This window comes from Gekko japonicus, unplaced genomic scaffold (genome assembly GCF_001447785.1).
Source record: "Gekko japonicus isolate JY-2015 unplaced genomic scaffold, Gekko_japonicus_V1.1 scaffold889, whole genome shotgun sequence".
Classification (NCBI taxonomy): domain Eukaryota; kingdom Metazoa; phylum Chordata; class Lepidosauria; order Squamata; family Gekkonidae; genus Gekko; species Gekko japonicus.
In genome coordinates, this window is record NW_015165262.1 from 113,992 (window position 1) to 141,460 (window position 27,469).

The 27,469-nt window shown below is 42.3% G+C and overlaps 2 protein-coding genes across 3 annotated transcripts in view; both read right to left on the reverse strand.

The window, feature by feature from the left end:
* The window catches only part of OIT3 (oncoprotein induced transcript 3), a 62,147-nt gene extending 60,927 nt beyond the window's left edge, over positions 1-1,220 (reverse strand). The window contains exon 1 of the mRNA XM_015410184.1: positions 1,191-1,220. Within this exon, the coding sequence (XP_015265670.1) occupies positions 1,191-1,220 (30 nt within the window). The remainder of the gene's footprint in view (positions 1-1,190) is intronic.
* A 13,352-nt stretch (positions 1,221-14,572) lies between these two features.
* Positions 14,573-27,469, reverse strand: part of MCU (mitochondrial calcium uniporter) — a 161,495-nt gene continuing 148,598 nt past the window's right edge. The window contains exons 6-9 of one of the 2 annotated variants that reach the window (XM_015410189.1): positions 25,622-25,825; positions 19,227-19,343; positions 18,511-18,557; positions 14,573-16,581 (exon numbers count right to left, since the gene is read on the reverse strand). In XM_015410189.1, coding sequence (XP_015265675.1) covers positions 16,500-16,581; positions 18,511-18,557; positions 19,227-19,343; positions 25,622-25,825 — 450 coding nt within the window. In that variant the 3' untranslated portion in view covers positions 14,573-16,499. The remainder of the gene's footprint in view (positions 16,582-18,510; positions 18,558-19,226; positions 19,344-25,621; positions 25,826-27,469) is intronic. The other variant, XM_015410188.1, reaches the window with a different exon arrangement.

A 27,469-nucleotide genomic window follows, 5' to 3' on the forward strand; every position in this document is an offset into this window, starting at 1 on the left:
ATCCCAGTGACTCTCAATCCCTGGCATGCAAATTTGATTAATTAATGGTTTTTAATTAAAATATTTATATCCTGCCTTTCATCTTGGTTCAAGGCGGCTTCAAGTAATAATATAAAACACCCCCAGCTAAAACCAAAGGTAAAATAGTCAGCCCCAAATCCCTCAACATCTCTCCCCCTTAAAAGACGCCTCCTGTTCAAACCCCCCCCCCCAAAAAAAAAGCCTTTAAGCTGTTCTTCGTTCTAGCTGCAGGGAAACCTCAATATCAAATCTCCAATGCAGAGGAAAGAAAATCAAATATCGAAAACTCTGAGAGAGAGAGATGCTTTGGCAAGTGTAAAATTAAATGAAGTGAAAGAGTCCCACTCACCCTATTCACCACTCAAGGGCACCCAAAGGGAGGGTGGGGGTGGATTTGTATAACAGAGAAAAGGTAAAGAAATCAAGCAGCTGAGTGCAATAAATCAGTAAGGCAACAATGGGCAACAAAGGAATAAACTCTGCAGCTGAGACAAGAGTCAATTTCAATTCAAATACCTTTTATTGGCATACAATATTAGAAGCATTTACCAATAATACAATCCAAAAGAAATTATAAAATAGATAGTCGTGGCTATGTCAGGCCTAACTCAAGTTCTCACAAGCTAGATTTTACCATACAAAAGATGCCTGGCATTCTAAACTTTTAAACTTAAGTTTTTAGACTTATAAATTAAGAATCATTAATATGATCAGGGTCACTCTTCCGTTTTATAAAACCATGGAGAAACTTAGCGGTCACTGAGACAAGAGTCAAAATTTAAAGGGGAAAGCAACAACTAGAGAAGAAACTGAGCCAAGCTATGGCATGAATGCACACAAATATATCGGGAAATGAATAAATAAACATGTAAACTTTAAAACAAAATGGAAAACAAATGGAAAATGATAGTATCACCCCCCCAAGTCTAATTACTGTAAATTCAAAACCACAGGAAAGCTTGTACCTCTGGCGTGCTCTCTCTCTCCTTCCAGAGCGGAAGGAGAGGGATTCGGCTTTGTAGCGCTCCCACCCTGCCCCCCACAATTGAGCAAACTGTGACTGCAGCAGCCCGGGAAGGAAGCAGCCAGAGAATTTAATCATCCTGAACTCAGCCAAACAGCTGTGTGCTCAGGAGTAAAAATTAGTGCACGTAGCGCACGGGACTCACCTTAACGGGAACACACTTTGGAGCATGCATGGCCCAGCTTCCCTGCGGCGGAGGCACCAGAGAGCGAAGAGGTACACCTCCCCCCATCCCAGGGGCTCTGAGTCTCTGCAGCATAGGCTAGGGAGTAGGGAGCAAACTACTCCTGCGGCCGACCCCCCCCCTTACAAAGCCACTCCATGTGCAGCCTCCAGGCTCCAGCTCCTCCAAGCTGAACTGAGGGCTGCTGGGAGCTGGGGGTGGGGCAGGAAGTGCCCTGATTTCCCTCCCAGTCCCGACCCACCCAAAGTCTCAGAAAGCGGAGGGAAAAAAAACTCCACTATCAAAGTGGGGTGGGGTGGGGATGGCTAGGCTCTGTCTGGGTGCTGGTTGCTGGGGGGAGGGCTGGAAAAGTTTGGAGGGGCTTGCATCCCTCAGCCCCCCTGAAGTTGATGCCTATGTGACATTGAGCTGTATGTGGTAGTGGGCTTCACTGAAGCCAGATCCAGGCTATCCTTACCACTGCCCCCAGTTCTAGTTGGGACAACACACAACTATGCCAGACTGCACATGAATATTACCTCTATTTCTACATAGGTTAAGTTTGTTCTTAAGAATAATGAAAACAACGTTACTAAAAAGGAATACTAAGGTAGTTTGAAAAGGGACATATATTGTACATTAAAAATCCGTAAAAGGTATAACATAGAAATGCATTTTCCCTTTTCATAGGATTGAATCTACAGATATTAATTTCCCGATAGCTGGATTAACATTTGGTCAGGACTCTAGGGGCTGCCTAAATTACCTTGGGCGCTGGCTCTGACCCAAATCTGTCAATTTGTGGCTTAAGAAATGAAAATTACCTGTAAGTATTCAGAAATAAGATGTGAAATAAGAAAAACTTGAGGTGTGAAGATTCAGAAAAACCTTCTGTTTCTTCAGAGGGTGGTGAAGTTAGACTATCTCAAGGAATGAATGCAAAATGGAGTCTGTGGTTCCAGAAGTGCTTGTTGATAGCATGGTGGCTACAGAGTTTGAAATGGACGCCAAAATCCATAGATATCCCACTGTATGGTGATTTGCAGGAGTCATTATGCAATGTTTAACATTGTTGTCTGAACTACAGGCCATAATAGTTCTGTGGGTGCTGTTACTAACACATGAATTCTGAAGTTTGTCATTAATTAATACTTCCAGATTCCCAGGTGACTTTTTGCAGACCCACTTTTATATAGTTCCCTTTCAGATTTGCCCAGCTTTGCTCCTTCATTTATATATGCATGTATCAAAATATGAATTAAATCTCAGTGTTTATTGGCTGCCATTTAAAACTGCTCAGGGCTGATCCAACTCCAACAACCAAAGCCAAGAGTCCCCCCCCCCCTTTAAACCTTCCCTTCTGGTTTGGGAATGTATAATTTTACTTCACCTCCCATCCAGTAAAAGTTGCCAAATTCCTGAGATATGCTTAAATAATAAACATTAAGGTCTGCTGAAACATTCTTCCCTTTCCTACCAGACCACTCTACTACCAGAGGGCTTTTGTCTGTCAGTGGGACCCAGGGAAGTACAACATGTAGTTAGGCCCTTGTCTAAGGCTATGCTTTTCTGGCAGTCCTGTGTATTTTCAAGTCCAGTTTCCCAGGGAATGTAAAATTTAGAATTAGAATTGCCTAGGTCTTTTGTTCATGAGAAGCCAGTTGTGATTACAAAGGGTTCACTGGGCTCACAATTGTTCTCTGAGCCCTCCAGAGCGAGGGTTGGCCAGGTCCCTCTTGGCAACTGATGGGTGATGGGGGAACTTACCAGGAGTGGGAGGCCCAGCTACACCGCCAGTAACATGGCAACGTCACTTCTGACGTGTACTGGAAATGATGTCACTGTGACAATCAAGTATTTAGGCAAAAACTCTATGATAAAAATGGCTTCTACTGTAGAGTTTTTGCCTATATACCACAGTGACATTATGTTACTTCAGGTGCACACTGGAAATGATGTTGCCAGGGACGTAGCCTGGTTCTTCCGCCCTCTCCTGGTAAGTCCCCCTCCAGCTAGCTGATTAGTGGGGGGGGGGCAGGGCCTGGCAGCAGGGGACCCCTCACCTCCACCTGGGAGGGGCTGGCACCCTATCGAGAGCTCTTCAGAGGTCCAGCCAACATGGCTGAATTTCTGGTTTCTTCTCTGTTGGAAGGTACATGACCTGACTCTGTCTTTGAACCATGCCTTGAACAAAGAAAAAGACTGCAATACATGTAGCAGGACTGGACTCGTACCTGGCCTCAGTCATTTTATAAAGTTTTTATTTTTCTTTTAGCTTTCTTGCTTATGACTTTTCACTGCCTTGTAAATTCTAGTTTTCCAGAAGAGATAGGGTAGGAGATACAGGGTTTGGGACTAGGAAAAAACCCTTGCCTGTTTCTAAAGGCTTGGGATTTCCAAAGGCTATCCTTGTGACCTAGGACTATTTTATAGCAAGCTAATTATACACACACACACTACAGTGGATACAGCAGAGATTCAGATCACTCATTAAAAAAGGTCCTCAATGCTCATTCTTTCATTCCAGTTCTAACAGTGTACATTTTTTGGATAATTTCCAGTGTTTTCAGACCTGGTTATGGGATCACTCTGGTGGCACCATTTTGTGGTGATTTTGGTCCTACCTTGAAGGAATCTTAGCCACTGGTTGACGGGGTTCTGCAAGGTTCCACGTTGCCACCCATGTCACAGGAGTCCCCTGACGGGGCTAGCCCAGGCTAGCTTGAGCTCGTCAGATCTTGGAAACTAAGCAGGGTCCACCCTGATTAGTGTTTGGATGGGAGACCTCCAAAGAAGTCCAGGGTCAGGATGCAGAGGCAGGCAATGGCAAACCACCTCTGAACATCTCTTGGTTGAAAACCCTACAGGGTTGCCATAAGTTAGCTGTGACTTGATGGCAAACAAAAAAAAGGAGTCTCACACCAGCTGAACCTTTCAAGATGGGTCCTCAAAGACAGCTCCCTCCCTTCTCTCTCTCTTTTATCACCTCTCCTCTTGGAACCTCTGAGAGGATGTTATGCAACACCACATTTGCGCAATGAGCATGCCTTGATCTCCAGTCTCATGCAGTGGGAGTTCTGTGTATCTGCAAAGGGCCTCTTAGGGGACCTATTCCTAACAGAGTTTATACACTCTGAAAGGATTTTAAAGTGGAACCCACCAGAGAGAAGAATGTAATAAAAGTATTTATTTCACCTTTCATTTGGACTGCATTTCATCTTCCTTCAGCAGCTTCTGCAGTGCAAGTCTGCAGCTTAAATTTCCGCATACATTTAACACCCGATTAAGTACCAGTTAACTGTGGCGGGCCATGCCCACCATTAAAATAGGATTTATGCTAATATTTTTTCTGACTAAGGCAAATTCATTACTTTTCACTGTCATTATAGTAAAACAGCCAATTGTTCTGATTAAGCGCATAAAAACCCGGCCAAAAAAACAGTTCTTTTCCCTTTAGAGATCAGATTTCATGTAGGTTGCTTCTGCCAGGGGGCACTGCGATTATTTGACTTACAGTTTAGGCAGCTGTGTGATGCCGCCTCTATTTGAAAACAAAACTGCATTACCATCGAAGGAGAAAATAACTGACTGCGGCTGCTGATGGTTTGTTTGTTGCTTTGTTTGTTTGCGATTATGGAGGCTTTGGCTGCAAACCACATACCTCCTGCAGACCAGACTACACTTTGTATGGCAGATCTGTGCCTGATCTCCTGACCCCCCCCCATCTCCTGAAATGCACCTGTGTGTCAGACCCCACAGCAGGCAATGAAGTACACACTTGCAGGAAGGTTTTACTTTATTGAAGCCATGAAGCACTTAGAACAGATTCTCTGCTCAGAATAACGAGGTGAGCGTTTGACAGATAGGTTAAAGCAAGTTCATAATTACACTAGCCAATAGATATGGTTCCCGCGCCCGCTTAGAAGGCACACCGCGTGCCCAAACCCTGAGAAGCAACGGTTCTATACAGTTAAACAATTAGACTATTCCCACACTACATATTCATTACAGACTAAGCAAAAGCCTCCTGCCGCACACCACCCGTGGCCTTGGGTTGATAACGTTCCATCAAAGCAAGACTAGCGTACATAGAAAGGAATGCAGTCGAGGAGAAGATGAGCGCATGAGGGTGAGGGTGGACCTGCGCACAAGAGCAGATTACCGTTACCATGGCAATAGGGGGGAGGTTGACAATAGGGGTTGGAGGGGGGTTTAGGCATGCCTCATACATATAGCAAAGACACATTGGCAGCTTGCTGACACTGTGGGGAGCTGCCAATTTGTCAGGAGCAACAGTGAGAACAGTGGGCATTTAACCCTTTCCTCCCTGGTGGTTTTCTCAGACATCGTGTTTCCTCAAACTGCTGCTTGCCTCACAGTGGGGAAAAATACAGTTATAAAGTGAGACGGACAACTGTGGTGTGGCGGCTAGAATGTCAGACTTTTCCACAGTTATTTAGTAGTGTTTACAGGATTTATATTCTGCCTTTCTGCCCAATTAGGGCCACCAAAGCACAATTAAAAGCCAAACATTATAATAAAACTACTATAAAACCAATTTAAAACCAACCAACCAACCAAATAAATGAACAGATTCAGCAATTAAAACATAGAAAGGATGGGTTGTTGAGGCAATGCCAGACAAAACAAAACAGTCTTCTTCACCTACTGACAAAGACACTGATAAAAGAGGACAAATATCTCTGAGGAGGGAGTGCCAAATTTTGTTGCCATGACTGAGAAGGCCTCTCTTGGGTTGTTACCCATCTAACCTCAAAAAGGCAGGGGTACCCAAAGGAGGACCCTCAAAAAATCACCTTAGTGCTTCGATAGGTTCATGTGGGAGTAGGCAGTCCTTCAGGTATGCTGATCCAAACCATATAGACTTTAAAGGTCGCCACCAGCACCTTGAGCAGAGCCAGGAGACAAATTGCCAGTGTATATGGACCGAAATTGGACCGATAATTTTAACCCCAACCCCCCACCTTTTTTCCCGTTTTTTTTTTTTTTGAGATTTCAGATTTTTTCTGAAGACCTGGGGCTTTTATCAGGTTTGTAGAAAGATGTGTCTCATACATTCATGGCTCTCATCTCTGAATTTAAGTCTCCACAGATGGGACCATGTTGAGAATCTCCCTTATAAATAAAAGCCGAATGGTGGTGGCACTTCTCTAGAACATTCCACACGCTCCAAAATCAGTTCGCTCTCTGATCTGTCATTCAGAGGGTCTCCCTATCCACTGGCTGCTTTGCCTGAGTCCTGCCTCCAACATTCTAAAAATTTTGCTAATCCTCTCACCCCTCAGCCAGTCAGAACACAGAGGTTATTTACATATGCAGCCTCATTGCCCTCTACCTAGGAACACAGAGGTCATTTGCATATGCGCCTTGATTGGCTTTTGCCTCTAACATTCTAAACAGTTTTGCTGTTCTGAGGTAAAATGTGTCCAATCTCCAGGTGAGGGCTGGAGATCACTCAGAATTACAACTGCTTTCGAATTGGAACAAGTGAATTATGAACAGATTGTATTGGTGGGAGATTTTAATGGAACGGTAAACAATAAATTGGATCGGCAATCAAAAAAGAAGGATGAGAAGATAGGAAAATTGCCAAAAGTTTTCTTCAAATTGATGGAGCAAGAGAAATTGGAAAATGTTTGGAGAAAATGGAACCCAAAAATTAAAGACTTTACTTTTTATTCCAATAGACATAATTCTTGTTCCAGAATTGATATGATTTGGACGTCGGGAGAAATGGTACTGAAAACACAGAAGGTGGAAATTTTGCCAAAGAGTAATTCAGACCATAACCCGTTAATCTGGACATCAAAGGAGAAGAATAAACAATTTCAGTGGAGAATTAATGAAGATTTACTAGACAAGAAACAAGTAATTGAGACACTACGTAAGGAAACACAGACTTTCTTCCAGATGAATTTAAATCAAGGAACAGCAATCCAGACGGTATGGGATGCATACAAAGCAGTAATGAGAGGATTACTCATATCGTTAAATGTGAGAGAGAGAAAAGAAAAATTTAGGAGACAAACGGAATTACAAGATAAGATACAGCAGAAAGAAAAAAAGTTAAAGAAAAAACCAGGGAAAAAGAAGATTATTAAGGAAATACAAATTTTACAAGATCAAATTAATGTGATGTTAAATCAAGAAATGTATTGGAATTTAAAGAGACTACAACAAAAATCTTTTGAAGGAGCATATAAACCAGGAAAGTTTTTGGCATGGCAACTAAAGAATAGAAGAGAGAAAAGGTTAATTAACAAAATAATAGAAGAAGACAAAGAAATTGTGGATTTAAATGGACTTAAAAGTATTTTTTAAATACTATGCAAAATTATTTCAGAAGAGGACTTGGATAAAATTAGAAAATATTTGGAAAAAGTAGATTTGCCAAAGATTCAAGAAATGAGTAAGGAAATGTTGAATGGACCAATTCAAAAAGAAGAAATATCTAATGCGATAGATGGAACAAAGTTGGGGAAGGCTCCGGGACCAGATGGATTTACCGCAAAATTTTATAAAAAATTAAAAGAGGAGCTAAACCCGATTTTGGAACTTTTATCAAATGAGATAAGGGAGACTAAAAAAATACCTGAAACGTGGAAAGAAGCCAATATATCACTTATACCAAAAGAAGGACAGGATTTGACAAATGTGAAAAATTATAGACCGATTTCTCTTCTTAATAACGATTACAAATTGTTTGCCAAAGTAATTTCAGAAAGAGTGAAGATGTACTTAAAAGATGTCATAACAGAAGAACAAGCCGGTGTTCTACCAAATAGACAAATCAGAGACAACTTAAGAATGGTGATTGATGCAATTGAATATTATGATAAACATCCTGAGAAAGAAGTGGCCTTTTTATTTGTGGATGCTGAAAAAGCCTTTGATAACTTGAATTGGGATTTTATGTTCCAAGTGTTGGAGAAAATGGATATTGGACAGTTTTTTGTGAATATAATTAAGGCGATATATTCAGATCAAAAAGCGGCGTTGAACATTAATAAAGAAATGACAGAGCATTTTAGAGTGCAAAAAGGGACAAGACAAGGCTGCCCATTATTGTTGTTTATATGGATTTTAGAAGTGTTGTTGGGGAAAATAAGAGAAGATAAGGATATAAAAGGACTTAATTTGAGAGGTTTTTCTTACAAATATAGAGCATTTGCGGACGAGGTGATGTTTATAGTTGAAGAGCCAATAAATAATTTATCATTGTTGATGGAAAAGATAAAGAAATTTGGAGATCTGGCTGGATTTTATGTAAATGAGAGCAAGACAAAAGTTTTGTGTAAAAATGTGACAAAAGAGAAACAATTGGAATTACAAGAGGGAATACAGTGTGAAGTTGTAAAACCCCCCAAAGTATTTAGGAATTGAATTGACAATGAAAAATATAGATCTATTTAAAAACAATTATGAAAAGCTTTGGAGTAAGATACAAGAAGATTTTAAAAAATGGGACACTATGAACTTGTCATTGTTGGGAAGAATATCGGTGGTTAAAATGAATGTATTACCCCGTCTGATGTTTTTGTTTCAAACCATTCCGATAATAAAGGAAAATAAAGTGCTGAATTTGTGGCAGAAGGAAATATTGAAATTTGTATGGGCGGCAAGGAAACCGAGGATTAAAATGAAGATTCTATGTGATGCAAAGGAAAGAGGAGGGTTTCAGTTACCTAATCTTAGATTATATCATGAAGCAGTATGCCTTACATGGATAGAGCAATGGATCAATTTAGACAATAAGAAACTGTTGGCGTTAGAAGGACATGATTGTAAGTTTGGCTGGCATGCCTACTTATGGTATGAAAAAGTGAAAATGGACAATTTTTTTAAACACCATTTTATAAGAAGATCATTATTCGAGACGTGGATGAGGTATAAAAGATTTTTTTTTTTAAGCAAGACCATTGCGGATAGTACCGGTGGAAGTAATTAAACCACATTCAAGACATAAAGGTGAAGATTGGATACCATATAGAGATGTTTTAAAAATAGAGAATAAGAATTTTGTGTTAAAAGGTAGAGATGAGTTAGACTTTGAATATGATTGGTTAAATTATAGACAGATTTATGATTCGTTTAAGACAGATAAAAAAAGGTATGGTTTCAGGGGGGAAAATAATGAAATGGAATGTATATGGGCTGAAAAAGGGAAAAAATGATATCAAAAATTTATAAGGTTTTATTAAAATGGTATACAGAAGATGAAACGGTAAAAGAACAAATGATTAAATGGGCTATAAACATGAATAAAGAAGTGACTATGTCATCTTGGGAATATTTCTGGGAAAATTCAATGAAAATTTCAACATGTAATAATTTGAACGAGAATTGTTTTAAAATGATGTGTAGATGGTATATGACGCCAAAAAAATTAGCAAATATGAACAAAAATATGTCAAATAAGTGTTGGAAATGTAAGAAAAAAGAAGGTTCTTTTTACCATATGTGGTGGACATGTGATAAAGCTGTAGCTTTTTGAACGGAGGTCCATAATGAAATGCAGAAAATCATGAAATGTACTTTTAAAAAAGAGCCAGAAGTATTACTTTTAGGGCTTAAGATGGAAGAGGTAAATGAAACAAAAAGGACATTGTTATGGTATTTGATTACCACTGCTAGAATGACATATATCCAATCTTGGAAGCAAGACAAAGTGCCAGAGAAATGGGAATGGATAAAGAAAATGCTTTTTATGGCAGAAATGGACAAACTGACAAGGAAACTTAATAATAAAGAGGAAGAAGAATTTTTTACTGAATGGATGGACTTTAAAGAATATATAGAGACTAATTGGGATGTTAAAAATAATTTACTTTGCTTTGACAATTATTGAGCAGAACTGGAAAAGAAAGTGAATGAATATATGAATATAATGTTACCTGAAAAACTGATAATGAATAATATAATATGAACTGAGAGTTGAATAGTTAAAGGGGAAAAGGGGTGGAAGCATTGTGGGAAGCCACGAGAAGGGGGGGGAGGAGATACGAGAAATGGATATATGTTGAAAGAAAAGATGTAAGTTTGAACATGTTGTTATATCCAAAATAAAAGTTTGAAGAAAAAGGAACCGGCTGGCCTTCCCTCCACTGCAGCCTGTGACCACCATGGGGCCAAATAAGTCTTGATTGAAGCGTGAGGCGAAAGCACTCTCCTGCAAGACCAGGCATGGGTACAGCTGATTGGCTTGGATAGCAGCCTCCTACGGGGGGGGGGGGGGGGGGGGGGGGGAAGGGTGTGCGTTTGCCCCAGCCCGGCCAGAGCCTCTTTCTAGAGGCCGTTGTATTTATTTCCACAACGGGCCTTTTTCCTAGTTAGATATATTGATCAAGTATCCAAAAGAACTCTCCCCAGTGGTCTGATGAGGAATGAAAATGCTGTAGAAGAGATGGAATGTTGAGGGTATCTGACAGTTCAAGGGGGGGAAGGGGTAGGGGGTAGGGGAGAACTGTTCTAGCCCCTGAGTGACTAGAGAATCATGGAGGGGAAGATTTTGGCAGCTGAGTTTCCTAATCACCCCCCTTCACAGTTCTTCACATCCCCCAGCTCATAAATGAAGGCATGAAAGTCGAAGATTCATAATATGTTCATAACATTATAGAACATTAAGGGAAGGGGTTAGTGTTGCTGGGGTATGTCAGTTTAAAGGCCTCATGAAAGCTTCTGTGCTGGGAAGGTTGTGTGTGTGTGTGTAAGAGAGGGGGACATTATTTAACCCACAAGTCAGTGAGTGAAGTAAATAAAAAATAAATGGCATGAACACATCTCCTTACAGAAAATATCTAGCAGGTGCCTGTGACATTTGCACAATCTCAGGTAGCCTGGAAATTGCAATAGCAATGGCTATATTATCTGGGGAAAGAAAGACTCCCAGGAGTAAGGTACAGTGTATTGAATACTGGGGAAAAGAAATTCCTTGAGTCTGGGCTATGTGGAACAAATAGATAACAACATTGCATTTACTGTGCTACAAATGGGATCTGACTGTAAAGTCGCAAAGGGGTGGACAAAGTCACTTTCTATTCCATCTCCCCCACCCCACCCCAGGTTTTTGCATCTACTTACCCACGGTGTTCTCTTGTATGGGCTGTGCCTTGCTATAGAGGATGACTGGCAAAACCAGTAGTGAAAGCATTCCCATTGGCTTTTTCCCCAGGTATCTCAAAGCATCAAAACAAACCTTCTCAGCACACCCCATGGTTTCAACTGGAGGTTCTCCCAGTCTCTCAGTTAGCCTATCGAATGTTGGAGTTCTGGAGCAAGCTCATGTGTAGAGTGACTCTGTTACTGGTGGTTTTATCAGAGGAAGAGGCTGAGGGAATACCAAACCCAACTTTAGCCTTGACCTGCCCACAGCAGTTTTGCTTTGTAGAGAAACCAGAGTCATTTTTTTCATGCATTCATGCTATTTATGAACCTATCTTCCCATTGTTTTGTTGCACAGTTGCCCTACAGTGACACCTTAACTATCTTATCTGGAAAGGACCTCCAAGCAAAGGAATACGTGGACATCCTGTGGAGATGGGGGCAGAAGGAAAAATGGCTCCGGGCTATTATCGTTGTCTTTGCGTTTTCCTTCTATTTCCCATAACGAAGAAAGAACAACCAGTCCAGAGAATCTTAATCAGAGGAAATAGCGAGGCGAGGGATGACAAACCTTCATTCCTTAAATGCCCAAAATAGGGAAAATATCCAAATAGTTGGTATCTTTGGAGAGAAATGTTTTATTTTTTGTGCTCTTTTATGTTTCTACTGTGCTGTAACTGTGAGCTTTTTGATACTTATGAGCCAATGAATCACATATAGATTTAACAACTTCAGGTAAAAGCACATAGGTGGTGTCAATGGGTTTGAGGAGGCTGCCTCCCCACGCCCCCCACACTCCATTGTTGCTCTTTGACCCTTCTGGATATTGGCTGTGATTACAACCAGCCATTTTGCACATCCCTGCAAATCCTCTCCATGCGGGTCTCTGTAAGGAACTATGTCTCCAGTGGAGACCCTGTGCCACCAAGATTATTAGGAAGAGGAGGGAACTACTAATAGTTCCAGCTGGATCATTCACACACCATCCTCCCGGCCCAGGAAGTCAGGTGACACTTAAACGGCCAATCCAGTGCCACTGGCTCATTCAAAGGTTTGTTGTCTTCTCTTTGCCTGGCCAATGTGAGGAATGCCACCAAGTCTTCCCTCTCAGCTGTGCTGCTGGAGGAGGAAACTATGATTTAAAACAAAACAAAACAAAACCACAGCAAACTCTACCTCATCTTTTTAAAGCAAAACTTAAAGCCCAAGCAAGCATTATATGGATTTTTTCCTGTGGAAGATCCATTACTGGACCTCCTGATACTGCAGATAAGTGTCTTTAATTTTCTGCCGCAGGTCTAATAGTGACTTCAGAGAAGTGGAAATTTATACCAGGGCTAAACAACCAGTGTGGTTGCTCTGATAAAAGAAAATGTTGGAAATTTTGATCTGGGATGTCCCATCTCACATCTGCTGCACTCCTAAGGAAGGTGGTCTGAAAAAAGACCTGAAGGAGATGGGGGTGTGCGGGCAGCAGTAAATCAAGAGAATGATGAATAAATGCCCAGCCAGTGTACTAAAAAAATCAGTTAAAATTAAAAGAGATGTTTGAATGACATAAGGTCATTGTTAAAAAAATGTATACAAGTGCGAGGGACACTGCATAGCTGTTATATGGGGTACACTCAAGGGCAAGTTAAATACAGACAGGCCGCAAACATTTTTGTTGTGGCTCTCCAGTTCAAGTTCTGATCCACCCAGTGAAATGGAAAGCGACATCGTAAAGGTAAAGGTTGAGATATGGCTGATGGGACTTAAAAACACACACAACAAAATGGAATTTTTACTGCACAGCCATTAGAGACTATAAGCTCCCCTGAAGATAAACTACAGCCGGGGGGGGGGGGGGCAGTACAGCAAGTCAAGGGAAGTTATGTGTTTTCCACACCCACTCAGAGGCTGATATATTCTTTGATGTAGGATCAAATTAAAAAAAAGTTACGATTTGAACTACCTCATATATTATTTCTTGCCCATTTCCAGTTTCATTGCCTGCTCCAGCTCATGCTTGCTAGCTGGCGTGATTCATTTTGACCCCTGTTGTGTTATTGCAGTTTATCCGTGGGAAACCATTCTCTCCTTCAGCCCAGCAACTTGGTGCAACTTGAAAACTGGACAAGAATCCTCTAAATAAATCCAATTTGGTCTACAGTACAGTCAGTTTTCTTTTTAAGGCTACAGCAGTCAACTTCGGCCTTTGCCGCCATACCTCAAAACAACTAATTCCCCTCCTCTTTCGTTTTGTTGCATAGAGCATCCAGCCAGATGCAAAAAAGGAGGCTCTGTGGCTCACAGGTACAGTATCTGCTTGGTATCTAGAAGACGGCAGGTGTTTATCCCCAGCATCTCCACTTAAAAGGATTAGGTGGCTGGTGATGTGAAAGGCCTCTGCCTGAGATCCTGTTCCTGCCAGTATGGATGAGTAGATGATTATGATAGTCCGATTCAGGATAAGGTACCTTCAAGAACTTGAAAGCTTGCAAGCTGTTTGTAATGATATTTCTGCTGGTCGTGATTAAAATGCATTACCCAACTTTGGGGGAGGACTCTGTGGTCTTACCTGCAGCCTTAACTGCCTAGGACAAGAGACCGGTGGTTTCTGACCTCCTCCTTCCTATTTGAAAGAATGAAAATGGACTAAAGATATTATTCCCAGTGGGCACTCATGGGTACCACATTGAGGATTGTTGCTATGGAGCATTTGAACACACCAACTTTTTACTTCTTGGGGTATGTTGTCATATAAACCTCTGTGTGCTTTGTAGTACAAACAAGTCCCCTTAACCTCTGAGCCACTGCGGTCCAGTGTAAAAAAAGTCACACATTACAGCTATCACATATGATTTCCAACACAGAGTCTTACATTTCCCCCCCCCCCCAATGTATTGAGTCCCCTAAGACAGATTGATTTGGTCTTGAATAGGGATGTGCACGAACCACAAAAATGCAGTTCGGTTCGGGTTTTGTGGTTTTCATGAACAGCCATGAACGGCATCAAAATTCCTGAAAGTTTGTGGTGGGTCTTCAGTTTGCAAACATTGTTAGTTCGTCAGCCAATTCGTTCCCGTCCCAAGTCTTGACTAACTGAGGAGGCTCAGCCATGTTTACTTCTTGATGGTATGTGTGGACAGGTACCATATCAAGTTCTGAGAACTCACTGACTTTTCATTGGCTCCCTTTCACCAAGGACAATGTGATTTCACCACACCAGTTCAAAAACTGAATAGTTATTTATTGTTCCGGAAGTACATTGCTCTTTTATACATATTTAATAAATGATACAGGATTTTTACACATGTTCAGTATTTTATTTTTAAGGACTTTTCTCCATGCCCCCTCCCTCACCCCAAACACACACAAACAGTTCAGTTAACAAGACTGCTCATTTTCTTTCTTTTTAAATGTTGCATACAAAGAGGATCAAACAGATCATTAAAAAAAAAGAACCAGAAGAGGAACAAAATCCAAAACATAATTGAAAACATAACAAAATGAGAGGGGGGGGGGAAGAAAGGCGGGGAGAGAAAAACACCTTGGAACATGCATCCATTCAGTCCAACATGCCATTGAGGGAGAGGCGGTGGCAACAATCCCGTCTTGTGTTTCCACAGCTGCAAGGCACCTGGCGTCTGGTTTATATTTATTTTGTACACTTTAAAACATGGTTCTCCAGAAAGTGGGAGCCTCTCGCCTTGACACAGTGAGAAGTAGCAAAGGAAACACCCGGCCTTTCTGCAAATCACGCGCAGATCCCTCCTCCAACCTCCATCCTGTCCTCACAGGCTTTTATCAAACAGGATGGTCAGGGGCTGATTCCACTCAGTGCAGGATGCGAGACCCACATGGGAAAAAAAAATCAGCTGGTTTGCAAGAGGTAGAGGGTGAGGAGAACCATTTCCTTAATTGTTTAAATAAGGAAGGGTGTTGCTATCTCTGTCACCCCACCGAAACCCTGACCCTTAAACATCAGAGCATTCATTTAAAGCTACTTTAAAGAGGGCTTGAGAAGCAACATGGGATTCTTCATTTGTCTTCTGCTTCAGGCTTTCGATAAAGCCTCCAGGACAGGCAATCTCATCAAGACACATAATTAATTCTGCTATGCAAACATCAAATTTAATTGTCCCCATTCTACACTGTTGGGTTAGAAAGCCATGGTTTTTTGAGCTAAGTACCCATTAAAAAAATATTTCATCCACCCCCATTTAAAAAAAAAATCCTTTTAATTTGGTAATCCCAGTGGCTACCAGATTTGGGATGGAAAGGATTGGCCAGGGTTGGGGGGAGATTGCTCCCTTAAGACTGAATAAGAAATTGTTTCATGCAACATCACCATTTATATCTAGAAGTAGATCCAGGGCAGTGTGATCTACTGAAGTTATTCAAGAGTAATGCAAAGTGATCAATTATCAAACATTCAGAATAACAGTTATTTAGTCTGTGGTTCTGATAAAACTGATCAATGTGGGAATCACATCACCCAGTAAAAGAAGGAAATCTGGCTGCCAATAAGTGAAGGGGGGGGGGGGGGAGAGCTTCTGATCTTTCCAAAGTTAAAAAGCAGTTTCACATTAATGTCATAAAAGACATTGTAGGTCTAATCTAAAGTGCACACTGATGACACCAAAGTGGAACATTATATGAAGGCAGAGCACTAGTGCCGATCACCAGCCATGGCTTCTTAAGATGGTTTGATTTTTTAATCTCTTCACTTTTATTTTGTGCACTGTTAATACCGGTGTTTTCAATTAGGGTGTTTTTGTTTTTGTGTCCCCCACCCCACCCCCAAAGGCAAAAACTGAGCAGGCTGCTGGTGCATCATCAAGAGGCAGACACTGCAAAACTGGGAAAATATGCCCCTCTTAACATTCTTTTCTTGAAACACCTGACTTTTAAATATATATTTTTGATCCAGAAACAAAGAACTCTTGAATGTGACAATATTCACCCAAGCCCTTTGAAAAGACTTAACATCCCACAGTGCCTGATCTTCGGATTGAACACAGTGGCCCCCTCCACAGCCAAGATCCTTGTTCTGTTTTTTACTGGTAAAAAAAAGTCCTCCGCCCCCCAGGAGACCTCCCAGCTTCAACCTGCAATGCTTTAATTGAAGAGGCAAGAGATATGAACAGGTTTTGCCATTTCTGCCAGGGATCAGAGGTCCTCAAGCTAATCAGTCTTTGGTGCTGATTTGTCGGATAGGCAAATGTACCTGCAAGGGGTCTCGAAGCCTCGTAAGATCCAATTCTGCCTGGAAAGTAAGAAAAACAGAGCCATGAGAACGATCGTGCCCCGTCAACGTACTGTAAACCCTTTGCCACCAAGGCCCCAGCCAGTGAGAAATGTAAAACAAATTCTGAACACAACACATTAGAACCAATTATATTAAGATTAAAAACACAGGCATTCTTTGTGTATACTCAGCTGAAGAAAAGAGCATCCTCAGGTAAAATCATCCCTTTCCCAACAAACTGCTTTGCCTGTAATGCTGCATGTACATAGCAACCTCCCAAAGTTGGTCGAACAAAATGCTTTCCACTGTCTTAAAGAGGGTAGGCTCCTCCTGTTGGATAATGTCCACCATTTGACAGCACACATTTTAAAACTCAGCATTTCGTGAGACTGGAATTGGCAGTGAAGCAGAATTAATAAAGAGGGTTCTAATTTTGATTTTAAAAGATACTGCTTGCCAGGGACTTAGCTTGGAGAAACGACAACTGAGGGGTGACATGATTGAGGTTTATAAGATTATGCATGGGATAGAGCAGGTAGAGAAAGAAGTACTTTTCTCCCTCTCTCACAATACAAGAACTTGTGGGCACTCAATGAAATTGCTGAGCAGTCGGGTTAGAATGGATAAAAGGTAGTACTTCTTCACCCAAAGAGTGATCAACACATGGAATTCACTGCCACAGGAGGTGGCGATGGCTACAAGCATGGACGGCTTCATGAAGGAATTAGATAAACATATGGAGCAGAGGTCCATCAGTGGCTATTAGCCACAAGGTATAGATAGGAACTCTCGGTCTGGGACAACTGATGCTTGGTGCTTCAGGAGGGAGCAACAGTGGGAGGGCTTCTAGTGTCTTGGCCCCACTGGTGGACCTCCTGATGGCACCTGGTATTTTTGGCCACTGTGTGACACAGAGTGTTGGTCTGAATGGGCCATTGGCCTGATCCAACATTGGCTTCTCTTATGTTCTTATGACTCAATGACCAAGTTCTGTGGGTCCAAGGATTTGGCGAGGAGAGTCAAATACAAGAACTCCCCCCCCCTTTTGCCATCAAGTCACAGCTGACTTATGGCAATCTCATGGGGTTTTCAAGGCAAAAGATGTTGAGAGGTGGCTTGTCATTGCCTGCCTCTGCACAGTGACTCTGGTGTTCCTTGGTGGTCTCTCGTCCAAATACTGACCAGGGCTTAGCTTCTGAGATCCGATGAGACTGGGTTAGCCTGGGCTATCCAGGTCAGGGGAAGAACTCTTTACTGAGCCATTATGAAATTAACTGCCTTTTTAAAGCACAAAACTGGTTACATGACAGAATGTGGCTGTAGTGGTTGGATAGTAGGTGGTAACTCAAAAAAAAAAAGGTCTCATGGCTTGAACCCTACCCAATTCACTGGGAGTTCTACAAATCAGTGGCTTCCGTATTTGGGAAGGGATGCAACTTTAGACTTCGGTCTGTTAGCCCCAGTCCCATTTCCTCTATTGTTCTCTTCTATGATTTGAAAAGAATATGCTGAGCCACACCCAGGATTTCCAAAACTTGTTACACAAGAAGCAATGTCAGAAAATTTACAGAACCCCTCACCTGAACTAAGGGCCTAACACTACATTACACTTTTCTCACATCCTCCCTGGGTCCCAGGAATAAGATGTGTGCTGAGATTTCTGTGCCTGGAACTCAATATTCAGGCGCAGGCGCATGTGGACTGATTTAGATTGGGACCATGGGGAGATAGAGCTTAAGCTCCCCCCCCCATACCATTATCCCAATCTGAAATGGCACCAGGAGACGCTAACTGGCCCATTGAAGAGACTGATTAGTATATATGGTTTCCCCAATGGGGCCATTTCAGGCTGGGAAAACAGAAGGAGGGGAGGCATAAGCCCCCCTCCCCCCAGAGCTCAATCCAAAATGACCACTGTGCATCTAGTAATTCTTCTGGTTACTGCACCTGCAACACACATTTGATGGCCAGGATCTGTAATGTGGTATTAAGCCCTAAGAAGGAAAAGAAAGAGGAAGATTAAGCCATGTTTCACAATCAATTCATGGGACTTCTAGTCATACAGCTGTATGAAATTCCAGTGTATGCTGAATCCCTGCTGATGGTATGCTAGTCATGAAGAGCTTTTGCCACACATCCTTGTAATGGTCATATAAGTTTTGGTATTTTGGTTTTTAAAGTTATAACGTTATATAATTTCCCCCAAAATTCAATATTTGCAAAAAAAAACAAAAAACCATTTATACTATGTTTTGTTAATTTTACCTTTTATTCTTTCCCCTTACCCCTTTGTTTAATTCTGTATTCCCTCAAAAAGTTCCAAATAATTTTTTTTTTTTTTAAGCTTGGTATGTTGGTATTTCAAGTGGCTACCATGAAACCAGACACATTACAAACCATTTTTGCACACACAAGAATTCACTGCTTTAGGACTGTGTCCTCTCATACTAAACCCTTACAGGTTTGAACACCAGTCCAACCTTCTTCTGGGATACTATCCCTGCCAAAATGATAGAAGTTAACAAATGGCACCTTTAATCATTTTTGCCCAGTGCGCACCACATGCAATACTTCCACTTTATTGCCTTAAGTGTAACAACCAATTTCAAGCAGGGGAGCAATATCTCCTCACCTGCTCACAAGAGAGGAATACCTTTCTTTACCTGAGCAATAGCATCCTTGAGTTGATTGTATTTTTCTAGGTCAAAACGTGTCTTTTTGGCTCCTTTATGGAAAAATAATAAGAATTGCCTGTCTCTGGCATCTGGGTATACATACTCCTGTGGAATGCAAGAATGACGGAAGATAAATGATCAGGAAATGAATTAACATTTATTCAGTAATGCAAGAGGCTTGGGAAGGAAAGGAACCATTAGTTCCTGCACTGACTAAACATAAGATGGATTATTGCCCCCATCACAGAACATCAGACCTGGAAACCATTATTAAGGAAAGAATTAGTAGGCACATAGATGAACAAAACCTATTGAGGCAGACTCAACATGGGTTCTGTAAGGGAAGATCTTGTCTCACTAACCTGTTAATGTTCTTTGAGGGGGTGAACAAACATGTGGACAAGGGGGATCCAATAGATATTGTTTACCTTGACTTCCAGAAAGCTTTTGATAAAGTTCCTCATCAAAGGCTCCTAAGTAAGCTCAAAAATCATGGGATAAAAGAACAAGTCCTTTTATGGATCAAAAACTGGCTAATTAATAGAAAACAGAGAGTGAGTATAAATGGGCAGTTCTCCCAGTGGAGGGGGGTAAGCAGTGGGGTACCACAGGGATCAGTACTTGGTCCACTGCTTTTTAACTTGTTCATTAATGATTTGGAGTTGGGAGTAAGCAGTGAAGTGGCTAAATTTGCGGATGATACGAAGTTGTTCAGGGTGGTGAAAACCAGTGAGGATTGTGAGGCACTCCAAAGGGATCTGTCAAAGATGGGCGAGTGGGCGTCAACATGGCAAATGGGGTTCAATGTGGCCAAGTGCAAGGTGATGCACATTGGAGCCAAAAATCCTAAATATAAATACACGTTGATGGGGTCTGAACTGGCAGAGACTGATCAAGAGAGAGATCTTGGAGTTGTAGTAGATAACTCACTGAAAGTGTCGAGACAGTGTGTGACTGCAATAAAGAAGGCCAATGCTATGCTGGGGATTATTAGGAAGGGTATTGTAAACAGATCAGCCAATATCATAATGCCGCTATATAAATCAATGGTGCGACCTCATCTGGAATACTGTGTGCAATTCTGGTCACCACACCTTAAAAAGGATATTATAGCTTTGGAAAAAGTGCAGAAAAGGGCAACTCGAATGATAAAAGGGTTGGAACACTTTCCCTATGAGGAAAGGTTAAAGCGCTTAGGGCTCTTTAGCTTGGAGAAACGACGACTGAGGGGTGACATGATTGAGGTTTATAAGATTATGCATGGGAAAGAGCAGGTAGAGAAAGAGGTACTTTTCTCCCTTTCTCACAATACAAGAACCCGTGGGCACTCCATGAAATTGCTGAGCGGTCGGGTTAGAACGGATAAAAGGAAGTACTTCTTCACCCAAAGAGTGATTAACACTTGGAATTCACTGCCACAGGAAGTGGTGGCAGCTACAAGCATGGACGGCTTCAAAAGGGAATTAGATAAGCATATGGAGCAGAGGTCCATCAGTGGCTATTAGCCACAAGGTATAGATAGGGACTCTGGGGCAAGTGATGCTCTGTCATCTTGGTGCTTGGGGGGGTCAACAGTGGGAGGGCTTCTAATGTCCTGGCCCCACTGGTGGACCTCCTGATGGCACTGGTATTTCTGGCCACTGTGGGATACAGAGTGTTGGACTGGATGGGCCTTTGGCCTGATCCAACATTGGCATCTCTTACGTTCTTATGTTCTTATGTTCTTATCTATAGTGCAGACTTAAGCACCAGGCTCTGGTTGTTAGCCTAACAGAGCTCCTTTCAGTACGTCTCCAGTGAAGAGGCAGCAGTCATCACCAGATCATAATCGAACACATACCTGGATTCAAACTGAGAGGTAGAATTGTGGCAGCTTATTCACACCACCCACGGCTGCTTTGCCTCTTCTAAGATGCAGTGGCAAGCAAGTTTTGACAGCTCAGCCATCTGGAGCAGGGCACTCATGCAGTGGCTCATTAGAGCCACAGTAGTCAGGTCGTGAAACCCTTTGGCTACAAGAAGAATCTGCTCAGCTCACTTGGTGCTCATTATGTCTTTGCAGGGGGTGAGGAAATGAAAGGTCTGAGGGCTGTTTAAGTGCACACCATCTCCTACCAGAAACATTGCTTCGCACACCTACACCAGCTACAGGAATCAAAACCTAATACACAGCTGCTCCAGGGACCACGGGTCAAGGAAATGCAAGTTAACTTTGCTGACAAGGCACTGCAATACGCATCACCTAGGATGACACACAAAAGGTGTCATGGCATATTGTACCATCACAAGCAATATGATAATGTAGAATCCAAGTTCATCACACTACAGCATTCTAAACTGGAAGCCGGCAATCCCCCTGCAATGCTCTTATGCTAAGAAGTGATTTATGGCAGTCCGGTTTATGGCGACACGCTGGCGGACGCATCTCCCGGACCTCCCGGGGATGTGATCTGCGCACCAGTGGAAAGGAAGGGGGGCGATGGGTCGCTACCCCTCGGAGCCTTGGCAAAAGGCTCCTAGCCATGGGACTTTTGAGGGGTGGCCTCTTCGCCAGCGTGATGCTGGGGAATTGAGGTGCTCCTCCGCCCCGACGGTCCTGCCGCTGAGTGTCCGTATGGATCTAAAGCCGCTGACCGGGACAAGCGTCGGAGATCGAGCATTTTGAACGTGTGCCGAGTGAGGTCATATGACCAACAATGAACAGTGAGTCGGGTTAAAGCAAATACGAGGATTTAAAAAGAAAGCTACCCCCCCATACACATGAACTAAACAACGAAACACTCAGGGGGGAGCAGAAGAAAAAACATTGAAATCTATTTTGAGAGACTTACCAGAGCACGGCTAAGCGTATGGGGGTATTTCAGAGACTTTAGCAAGTTTTCATAAAAGTAAACAATCCATAAAGTTGGCAGGGAAGAGGGCAGCGAAAGACAAACCAGTAAAAGTGAAACCAGCCAGCTTGAGCCCTCGACCGGAAGAGACCACCGAGCTTTCCAAAATATTGGCAGAGTCCTTGTGCCCTCTGCTGGACCAGATGACTAACATCGAACAACAGATGACGAATCTAAATCAGAATCTTGCAACTCAGCAGCTCCAATTGACTGAGACTTTAAAAATAATGGAGCAAACAGCTGAGAAGGTGAAGGAAATGGACGCCAACGCCAAAAAAGTTAAGAAAAAGGTTCAAAAGCTGGAAAAGAAACAAGTCTGTGAAGAATCACAACTTTTACAGGTGCAAATGGAGAAAGCAAATATGGTCCTACGGTTTCAAGGGGTCCCAGAATTAAAAGGTGAGAATCTAAAGCAACTCCTGAGTGAAGCATTAGCCCCAGTTACAGATTTGAAAGCGGAGTATCTTGCAAGTGAAATGGATGTGGTCTATAGGTCCTATTCCATGTACATCAAAAAGAATAATCTGCCTGGGGAAATAGTGGCTAGATTCGCAAAGCAACATGTGAGGGATTCTATCCTGAAAGCAACTACAGGAACACCCTTGAAAATCGGGGACAACACTATCAGGATTCTAAAAGACATTCCATTCGAAATAAGGCAAAAGAGAAAGAAATATAAAGATTTAATCCTTTTTCTTCAAGCAAACAGCATTGACTACAGATGGTTAATTCCAGAAGGAATCATTTTCAAACTACAAGATAAAAAAGAAAAGACTGACTCTGTTTTCAAAGCACGTGAGTTCCTGAGAGTGCAGCTGGGAGGGTCAGCCGAGGTTGAGAAAGAAGATGACAGCAAATCCAGTGGTGAATTGGAGTCGGTGTCTTCCGACAAGCACTCTCTTTCTGATAAGGGGGCGGCTGCCCCCAAACGTACATACAAATTGAGGATTAGAAAAGATAAGACAAAATGAAGGCTGAAGGACTCTGAAGTGTGCCTTTAAACTTTAGTTTTATTGTGGGATGCTCTGGGGGTTCTCTTGAATGGTTAAAACATTGCATAAAAAGACAAAAACTTAGCATAGCCGACTATGTTCAAAGTAATATTAGCAATTTAAGATTAACATTTATATAAACTGTTGTGATGATCTCCTGTTCTTGGGGTTTTAGTTAGTTGTGGTTCTCTTTTCTTTCTCCTTAGATGTAGTTACCCCTTCCCAATTTTTTTTGTTGTAGTTTGTAGTCTATTAAAAAATGTAATAAAAAAATCCCCTCCGGGGGGCAAAAAAAGAGAGAAGTGGTTTATGGTCTCTGAGCTGTTTTTAAAAAGTCCAGAGGCAGCTGCAGAAGCAATGTCCACAGAGATCTATGTAGAATATAACCTCTAACCTGGTGACATATCCATAATCCTAAAAGGCTGATCCTAGAAAAATGTCAAGATATACTGGACAAATATGTGGGTAACTGCAGCTAAAAGCTTCAGTTAAGAGAGGTTAAACATTGATCTCAAAAGAACAGCATTCCTATTGTCTGTTGAGATTTACACTGCAGAAACCGAGACAACAAAAGTGCTAAAATCACACACAATCACAGATGTCCTTCAAGGGGAACCCCTGAAGTCCAGAGCAGAAGTATGAAGGAAACAGAAAGGAAGACACATGAAGCTAAAGGGAAGAATTTATCACAGCTAACTTCAAAGGGGATTTTGTCTAGAACTGGAAATGGAGCACTGGACTTAACATGACGGTTCCTTTGACTTAAGATAGAGGAGGATATTTTGGAAAGTTTGGGTACTCTCCTAACCATAATCCCTGAAGGCAGGAAGTAGGTTGCTTGTTCAGTCTCCAATTGGGCAGGGAGTACACACCCATCTTCTGTCTGGAGATTTTCATAGCAAACCAAATTGACTACACCATATGCCTCTTCAGGCCAGGATCCTTCAGTCACTAAGTAAAATTCTTTTAAGAGATGGCAAATCTCTGACTTAAACAGAAAAACTGGTGAATTAACCAAGTAAAAAGAAACTGTGATACCACAGAATGGATCAAGAAATAACACTGGCCAACACAGAAAAATATAATACTGAGTAATACCTGAGAAGAAACAAAGAAATTAAGGGTGCAGCCAGGTGAATCTGCAGGAGGTGGCCACAACATTCAACACGATGCCTGGAATTGATCACTCCACTAGAAAGGGTGGAGTCAGAATGTCCTCCTCGATCTCAAAAGAAAGGAACCTCCCTGGTAAGCCCAATGTTCTGTTTTCACTTAAGAAGAAGATGGCATTCTGGAACATTTGGGGTGTACAAGCAGTACACCCATCCAAAGAGGGACTGTTGCCTGCCTACGAGAAACAAGTCCACTGCAGAAGTCACTGCCAAAAAGCTGCGTCAGCTGAAGCAACAGACTTTGATGTGGTACTGAAAAAGTCAGGATACAGATGTCTAAAATGCAAGAATTAGTGGTAAATGCTACAGAGGAGGTTGCAGTCCAAACCAACAGGGTCTTAATGCCTTCAGGTGCTCGTACTCCTTGTGAAGGCTATGCCTTCTTGACCCATTTGAAGAGTTTCACCTAGGAGACCATTTTCTGCTTGATGACTAGGTAGAAGCCTCCAAAGAAGAGATCTGTTTTCCTAAAGGATCTCATGCTGCCAAGGTAAAGGTGAGTGCCCTTCTAAGGTCTAGCACATGCCAGTTCCTTTCCCTTGAGTGGGAAGGTTTCAGGCAAATGAAGGGAGGTTGGTGTCCAGAAACAGGTGGAAAACAAAATGAACCTTAGGCATAAAGGAAGGTTACGGTTAGAGCACCACTGTATCTTTGTGAAAAATGCCGGGATCTTTAAGAGCAGCAATGGCTTCCAGCTCTGACCCTTGTCTGACAAAGGTCACTGCCACTAAGAACAAGACTTTTAGCAAGAGGAAGTTGGGTGATACTGTCTCCAGAGGTTCCAAAGGAGCTTGCATTAAGGCCTGTAGTCAACCCTCCGCTCTCCTGAAAACCCTCCGCTCTCCAGGAGGCAAGACTTTTCTCCCTCCATTATGCCAGACTCACCATTCTCTCTGTAGTCTGTTGAACCTCATGTCACCCAGAAACTGATATGAGCTGTCACCCTCTCAGTGGCAAAACTCATAGACACAATGAGAGAGAGAGAGAGTAGTTTGGGTAGGAGAGTACCCAAACATTCCAGAATGTCCTGTTCTCAAGAGAAAAGGCTCAAGAGAAAATGGCTCCCACATTACTTGATTCCTCTACACCTGGTGTCTGGCATCTGAAGTAAAAATTAAAGTGCTTTGCATCTAAGGTGAATGTAAAGCTCTATCTATGAAGGTCCATGCAAGTCATTGCTTGATATTGCCTTCACCAAGCAAATGAACACACACATGAGAATTAGGTAAAGGATTACACACTGTAATTTGCAAATAATATGGAGGTCAAATAGTATTCAGGGTAATGGTTTTGAGGAAAGGCAGAAAAACAACAAACACAAGTCTTACCTGGCGCGTTACTACGAAGTATGCGTACATTGCCATGGCACTGCCGTACGTGATGAAGTAGGTAACAGGCTCCATAATGTCCCAAGAGTACTCCCACCAGGTGAGTCGGGCCAGAATCCCGAACTGAGTGGCCATGTAAGCCAGCCCACCCCACAGCACCCAGGTGGTCCTCTTTTCTGCTTTTCTGCAGATTTCTATTCTAGCCTGCAGAATAAAAAATGGTCAGTGCCAAGATGGTATCATCACATGGTATTAACAGCTGTTTTTCTTAACGGTGCAACATAAAAGAAAACAGGCACATGAAGACTGGTGTTTTCAATAGTGGCATGATGGAACTGTGTTTATCATTTACTCAGTGATCAATATTTGAAGTTGACATGCAGCTTCCATTTTCTTTGTGCAACAATTGTTCCTGTTGAATACCAAAGCAGTTACTTCTGAGTAACCTCCCTAGCCTGCTCTGTGAAAGAGAAGGCTGGGGTAATTATCCCTCAGTAATTATTCAGCTGGGAAGGGCCTCAAAGAAAGGCTGGATAGACTTTCCCCGACTGAATGATCTGTCCTAAGGACAATTTATTGCTTCCCTTCTTCCTCAAGCACAGAACTGCTGGCTGGGAAGGGTTTCAGCCTGTTACTCAAGCAGCAGCCTGGACCATTTTGCAATCAGGGGACCTGCCCTCAAAGCAACAAGCAACGTTCTTGGAGCACTGCAAAGTCAGTGGGCCTCTCTCATAAGAGGGTGTGTGTGCTCACTTCCCAGCAACAGTGCCCAGAAATAGAGCACTACCCAGCAACTCCACCTAGAATGTCGTAAAACTCATTCACTGTATTTTGAATGCATTCGCTTGACAGAATGATATATACTGTGTGCATGGAAATGGAAGGATGATGGACAAGCAGAACTGGATGGCTACTGAGCTGAACATTTTTCCCTCTGCTGCTGCTATTTGATCAAAGGAGCTTGGAAAACAGGCACTGTCAGGGCAATCTGCTCATTCCCAAATGCAACCGTTCTGAATCGGCTCAACCTCCAAGGAAGCTGGTGGATGTGAGCATTACTGGGGGGGGGGGGATGTTGAAGTTATATCACACATTTATCTAGAAATAATTGACATTAGCCTGGGAAATTCATTTCACACATGACTGTGTATTTGCCCTCTTAATACAATACCAACATTTTGAATGCATTGAAAGTGTATTTTCACTGACAGTGACATATACCCTTCGGCTCTAAATCCTACTGCTAACAAGGCGTCGCACTCTATTTTTTGTTAATTGTATTCATAGAATCATAGAGTTGGAAGGGGCCATACAGACCATCTAGTCCAACCTCCTGCCTGATGCAGGACCAGCCTAAAGCATCTCTGACAAATATTCATCCAGCCTCTTCTTGAAAGCTGTCAGTGAAGGAGAACTTACCTAGGCAGCTGATTGCACCTTTGAACCACTCTGACTGTGAAAAAGTTTTTCCTAATATCCAGCCGGTACCTTTCTGCATGTAATTTAAACCTGCTGCTTCAGGTCCTATCCTCTGCTGCCAACTGGAACAGCTCCTTGCCCTCCTCCAAATGACAGCCCTTCAAATATTTAAAGGGAGCAGTCATGTACCCCCCTCTTCTCCAAACTAAACATTCCCAAGTCCCTTAGCCTTTCCTCGTAGGGCTCAGTCTCCAGACCCCTGATCATCCTTGTCGCTCTCTTCTGCACACTCTTGATTTTGTCCACATCCTTTTTGAAGTGAGGCCTCCAGAACTGCACACAGTACCCCAGGTGCGGCCTGACCAAGGCAGTATACAGAGGGGCTATGACCTCCTGCGATTTTGATGCTATGGCCCTTTTAATACAACC